General features: G+C 37.0%; 1 protein-coding gene across 1 annotated transcript; it reads left to right on the top strand.

Moving 5' to 3' along the window:
* Positions 1–498: 498 nt before the first annotated feature.
* Stlk (Ste20-like kinase) lies at positions 499–6,241 on the top strand. Its single transcript, XM_090101429.1, has 8 exons — positions 499–862; positions 1,071–1,303; positions 1,605–1,782; positions 2,726–2,918; positions 3,288–3,411; positions 4,374–4,495; positions 5,165–5,258; positions 5,420–6,241. The coding sequence occupies exons 1-7, from the start codon at positions 698–700 to the stop codon at positions 5,239–5,241; spliced, it is 1,092 nt and encodes a 363-aa protein (XP_089957555.1). The 5' UTR covers positions 499–697; the 3' UTR covers positions 5,242–5,258; positions 5,420–6,241.
* The last annotated feature ends 87 nt before the right edge of the window (positions 6,242–6,328 follow it).

Genomic DNA, 6,328 nt, shown 5'->3' with positions numbered 1-6,328 from the left:
AAATCATACCACACCACAGTCTTAACTTTTAAATCGCACCTATTTATCTTCAACCTTGCAGATGGAAACGCGGCCAAACGTTGATTGAGCATATAACAAACTTAGTTATATTACTTTAAAAAAAAACCTATTCTGGCCATAAAATGCATGTGTGCCGAGCACACGTGTCAGAAGTGAAACTTTGGCAAGATTCAAAGATACCAAAATCGTCACCTTACTTCAAAAAACTAATTAAGTTCCACAGTTTTATTAATTAATTTAGGCTATTGCTCTGGCCCGGGCGGGATCACGAGTGTCCGAGAGGTCAGGGGTCGCCCCAGTACGTATCTTTAAAAAGAAAATATATCAGAAACAAACTGTACCATTAATTAATCGCGTAATTTTTATATGTTCAACTACATATTGTTTGGTTTCTAAACTGAATTCGATCTCATGATTATGACATACGTCAAGTGTCAAACCGATCAAACTTCAAAGTCACAAAATGTTTTTCTGTCAAATCATCTGAACTACGAGTATTATTTTTTATTACTATTGCTTGTTTTCCTTCTTGGTTTATTTATTTATAGATATATACTAAAATTAATAATCGTTTTCACGTGTAAACACTGCACAACAGTCAGTTCCTATGATATGTTTGTAGACGGCGCTTGTTTACAATATTTAAATTTTACGTGAAAACTTTTGCCCTAAAGAAATGTTTAACCCTGACATCAATGATTATCAATTGACTTCGATCATATCTGAATGCTGTGGTGGTATTGCAGTTGTTTATTCAGCTATTCACAAGCCAGATAATCAAAATGTCGCGATCAAAAGGTATTTTGTTGACAAGTCAAAGGAAAAAGCCAATTTGATACAGGTAATATATTTACGTCTTAATGTGGGTTTAACTAATTATTACTGTAATATTTCATCTTTTATGAGCTCATAGCGTAAATATCAACAGACTTTAATTCATAATTTTTTATGGGTATCATTTTATTTTATTTGTATTATTGAGACCAGCTGTTCTCCCAATATAGATTAATTATTTAGTTCTGCTTAACTAAATGTGCTTTATTTTACAGCAAGACATACTAACTCGGAAAGAGCTGCAGCACCCCAACATCCTCCCCTACCTGACTTCCTTTGTCCATGGCCAGGAACTGTATGTGGTGTCTCCGCTGATGGAACTCGGTTCCTGCAGGGACATTCTGGATCGATACTTCCAAGAGGGACTGCCAGAATTGGCCTGTGCAATAATATTGAGGGACGTGCTGGCTGCGCTACAGTATTTGCATAAACAGTTTTATGTGCATAGGTATGATGTATTTTATTATGGTGTAGCTTACATCTTAATATTGCCTTTGTAGTGTTAAAAATTAGTAATACTTAATAGCTTAAAATTTTTAGACTGCCAGCTATCAACAATTGCGCACACTGTTATTTAGTCTCGAAAGAAATACTAAATAGCAGTGTGTGCAATTTACATTTGAAAATTTATTATTATTGTGGTTTTGGTAAGAACGACATACCAGAAATAGAATCATCTGATACCCAAATACTTGTCAAAGTGAAAAGTTAGTCAATCGCTCAAATAAACCATCCATGTTGGATTACAGGAGTGTAAGAGCAAGCCATGTGCTTCTCGACAGACATGGCAATGTGCGTCTATCTGGCTTACGGTCAGCTGCTAGCATGATGGTGAGGGGTCGACGACAGAAGCACTTACACAGCTTGCCGTCCCCCGATCATGATAATGCTAACCTTATGTGGTTAAGTCCGGAACTTTTAGAACAGGTATGTTGTTTGTTGACCGCCTCCTTGGTACAGTGGTTGTCGCGTGAGCGTAGAACCGAGGGGTCCTGGGTTCGATGCCCGGTGGAGACGAAGAAAAAAAATGTCTCGGTCTGGTAGGACACAGAAGGCTGATCACCTACTTATCCCAAAGAAAATCGATCAGTGAAACAGATGTATGCATAATGCATCTGCCCCTTACCCCACCACGGGGACACGGGACTTCACTTTTTTTATGTTGTTTGTAGCATTAGAAGTAGTGTAGGTATTGTTGTTACAATATTGTAATAATGTTTCATATTGGTTGAGATGGTTGCATCTTGCAGATTGGTTTCATCATCGTAAAATTTGGTGTGAGGTGTCCCTTTGACACATTATACTGAAAGAGTAGAATATATAAGATTGTTTGCTCTGAAGGGATAACAGATGCTTAGGCGTGGCGCCGACATGGCGAAAGACGCGGGTTCGAATCCCGCGTCGTAATCGATTTTTTTCTAGTCTTTAAAAAATTGTGTTTATATAATTATAAAGTACAATATGTAAATGTTTATTATATGCTAGAAGATCTAGGCATATAGATAACTTTAATGTATTCAAACACATGAACCAACAATAAAGCTAATAATGAATTATGAATGGAATATTTGAATTTATGCTGTGGAAAATTTTTAGAATAATATGTTTGAGGAATAAAAAGGTTTATAATGTACGAAGTCATTATTGTTGCATAGAGTATAATATTTGATAAATATTCTAGATTGGGAATTAACAAACATTCTGCATGTTATGTATTTTATAATAACGAAGAAGTCTTATTATATAAATAAATATTTAATGCCAGATTAGCAAATGCCAAAGTTTGGTTTTGTGTTCATCCATTTTGCATCATTCTACAACTTTTCACACAAGCCACTATATACTAAATACTACTAAATTCACATTACAGAATCTCAGAGGCTACGACGAGCAGTCGGATATCTACTCGCTAGGTGTCTTATGTTGTGAATTAGCGAACGGCGCAGTACCGTTCGCGGAAGTGCCGACTACCCTCATGTATACAGAGAAGGTGCGGGGCAATAGGCCGCAGCTACTCGACTGCTCCTCGTTCCCGGAGCCGCTTGATGATGGTGAAATGAAAAGTGAGTATAGTATGTGCTAATAAATGTTTCAACTATATCTAAAAAATAAATACCAAATAGTTTAGAAAACCTATCTTTCGGTATAATTCGGTAAAGCAGTGTTTGAGATACTAAACAAAGTGGCAGATGTTTTTGTGCCAAAATGTTTTAGATTTTTTTTTTATCTGGTTGAAAATTTTTAATTTTTTGTTAATGTTGTTATGGGCCTTGCAGAATGATATATTACAATTTTTTTAACACATAGGTACGGGTAAGGGTACTGATGATGGTATTCGGATTCAGGTTAAATTTTCAGCTTGTTATGATGTACCTTTACTTTTGTGGGCTATTTTACCCAGGCTATAATTATTATCTATCGAATTGTTGTAGGCATGTACAACACGGACAGCGGCGTGGGCGACAGCGCGGAGGGCGTGTGGCGCGCGCGGCTCGTGTTCGCGCGCCGCAAGCTGTCCGACCCCTTCCACCGCCTCGCAGACGCAGCGCTACACCGGTAAGTGCTACACTATACATGCTACGCACTACATGTTAAGCGCGTAGCGGTACACGATACATGCTACGCACTACATGTTAAGCGCTACGCGGTACACGCTACGTGCTACGCGTAACGTGCTACACGCTACATGCTACACGCTACATGTTACGCCCTACACGGTACATGCTACACGTAACGTGCTACATGCTACATGTTATGCGCTTCACGGTACACGATACATGCTACGCGTAACGTGCTACACGCTACATGTTACGCCCTACACGGTACAAGCTATGCGCTACACGGTACATGTTACACGTAACGTGCTACATGCTACATGTTATGCGCTACACGGTACACGATACATGCTACGCGTAACATGCTACACGCTACATGTTACGCCCTACACGGTACAAGCTATGCGCTACACGGTACATGCTACACGTAACGTGCTACATGCTACATGTTATGCGCTTCACGGTACACGATACATGCTACGCGTTACATGCTACACGCTACATGTTACGCCCTACACGGTACATGCTACACGTAACGTGCTACATACTACATGTTATGCGCTTCACGGTACACGATACATGCTACGCGTAACGTGCTACACGCTACATGTTATGCGCTACACTGTACACGCTACATGTTACGCGCTACACGGTGCATGCTACGCCCTACACCCTACATGCACGTTACAAGCTATACTCTACACGTTGCGTGTTACGCGGTACATACACGTTACAAAATAGACGCTTCGTGTTACATGCTACACGCAAAGTTACAAGGTAAATGCTACGCGGTACATTTTATACGGGACACGGTACATGCTACGCCCTACTCGGTTCATGCCATGCGCTACGATGTACGGAATTTGAGGCTACAGAAGAATGTAGCTTCTGTCAATAGCTTCAAATATATACTTATCACGACCACATAGCGTTTAAGTTGTATTTGTTGTATATTCTCTGCAGTGACCCAGACAAGCGGCCGTCAGCAACACAACTATTGAATCATCCGTTCTTCAAGCAAATCAGAAAAACAGACTACCTTCCCAGCCTCATTGGAAGGGTGAAACCGATCAAACCGGATCAGAGTGAGTAATGTTTTCGTTGGTAGAAACGGTGTATGTAAATTTTATTGACTTTTGTTTATTTTTGTACTTTTTAACTTCTTATTTATTACTTTAATGAATTGAAAATTGAATTATTGTCGATTTGCAGATTTTACAGTGTTTTTTTTTAATTTGCGCAACCTTAACTTACTCTTAATGACCGATTTAAAATGATGCATTGATATATAATACTATACTTTTACCTAATACTAGCTGCGCTTCTCGGTTTCACCCGCGTGGCTCAGCTCTTGTTAATCTTAGCGTAATCGTATATAGCCTATAGCCTTCCTCGATAAATGGACTATCTAACACCGAAAGAATTATTAAAATCGGACTTGTAGTTCCTGAGATTAGCGCGTTCAAACAAACTCTTCAGCTTTATAATATTAGTATAGATGTTATACTTTTCTTTGTTTTAACGTGATAACGTTTTTAAAATCGTTTTAGTCGGGTGACATGTTCAGAAACTTGTGTCACACCAAAACCTCACGAGCGCGATCGCAGGTATAACGAGAGAGAGACGGACCGATCTCCCGTCTCATCTCGAGCGCTGCCACCAATAAGACGTTATCACGTAAACATCTCGATCGTAAACCTACTTTACAAACAACCAATTTTTTTTCATTTATTTTTATCTTTTTATCTTTTCAGATGACATATCAGCTTTATTATTAGAAGAGAAGTTATCAGAAATGAACATAGAGAAAACTACCGAGTGGGACTTTTGAGACAATAAACTATTAGAGCTAACGCGCACGAGCAACTTTGTCTCCGCAACTATTTGTCTCTCCCACCCATGGGCTAGTATGAAAGTGCGCGCACGTAGCGACGCAACTCCCCATACAATTGATGGGAGAGACAAAATAGTTGCGGAGACAAAGTTGCTCGTGCGCGCTAGCTCTTAGATGACCAATTCATAGATTATATTGTTATATTTCAATTGCCTGAATACAAAATATATTGCCATTAATTTTATCCATTGTTGTTGTGATTTTTAACAAATAAAATATGAAAAATAAAAATAAGATAAAACTGTGAGATACATTCAATATCAAGAAAAATTACAGCTTTTTCATACTTGCGTATTTTTGGCAAAACACTATTTTTATTAATCACTATGTTGTCGTAGATAACAATAAGATAACTTTTAAATTAAATGAAAATAAATAAAATTTCATTAGATCTAGCGCAAAGAAAATTTAGCTATCTATAGGGACTAGGGTAAGTACTTAGGTCATAATGAATCTAAATAATAAATATTCTCTCATTTTAATGCTATGATAAATTACATACTAAATTATTTTTTGTACATTCTTATATTGGCCCAAGACAGCAATATTTTTATACAAATTATACATTCAATAAGCAATAGAAATACCCTACCATAAACAATGATCACATTAAAATGGCGGAGTTTTGGCGCTAAACTGCAATTTTTTTTTCAATCAGTGAAATGTCAAAATGTTTTTTTTTTTATAGTCGTGTATCTGTCTATTAAATTTTCGAATATCACTTTTTTACTTGATACAATAACTAACTTAAAACATCATACTACTTGTATGAATACTGACTATTATTACTACACTGGTCTCCTAAATATGTGAATAAACTCATTTTCGTATCTCATAAGTGATAAAATTTTAGTATTATTTTTGTGTAAATTATAGAGTATGAGTGTTTAATTTTAGAGACGATGTTAGTTTTGTGAATAAATAATGTTGTTGGATATTTTATTGTTTTATTTTATATGAGTTTTTATTATTAAAAAAACATTTTTTTATTATTACAGAACATAAGAATGTTGTGACGTTACAA

Source organism: Colias eurytheme, chromosome 4, assembly GCF_061535395.1.
Source record: "Colias eurytheme isolate Ceu_HAF_F1 chromosome 4, ilColEury1 Martin Lab GWU primary, whole genome shotgun sequence".
Taxonomy (NCBI): Eukaryota; Metazoa; Arthropoda; class Insecta; order Lepidoptera; family Pieridae; genus Colias; species Colias eurytheme.
The sequence above is the reverse complement of the archived record's forward strand: the minus strand, read 5'-3'. Positions and strand labels throughout refer to the sequence as shown.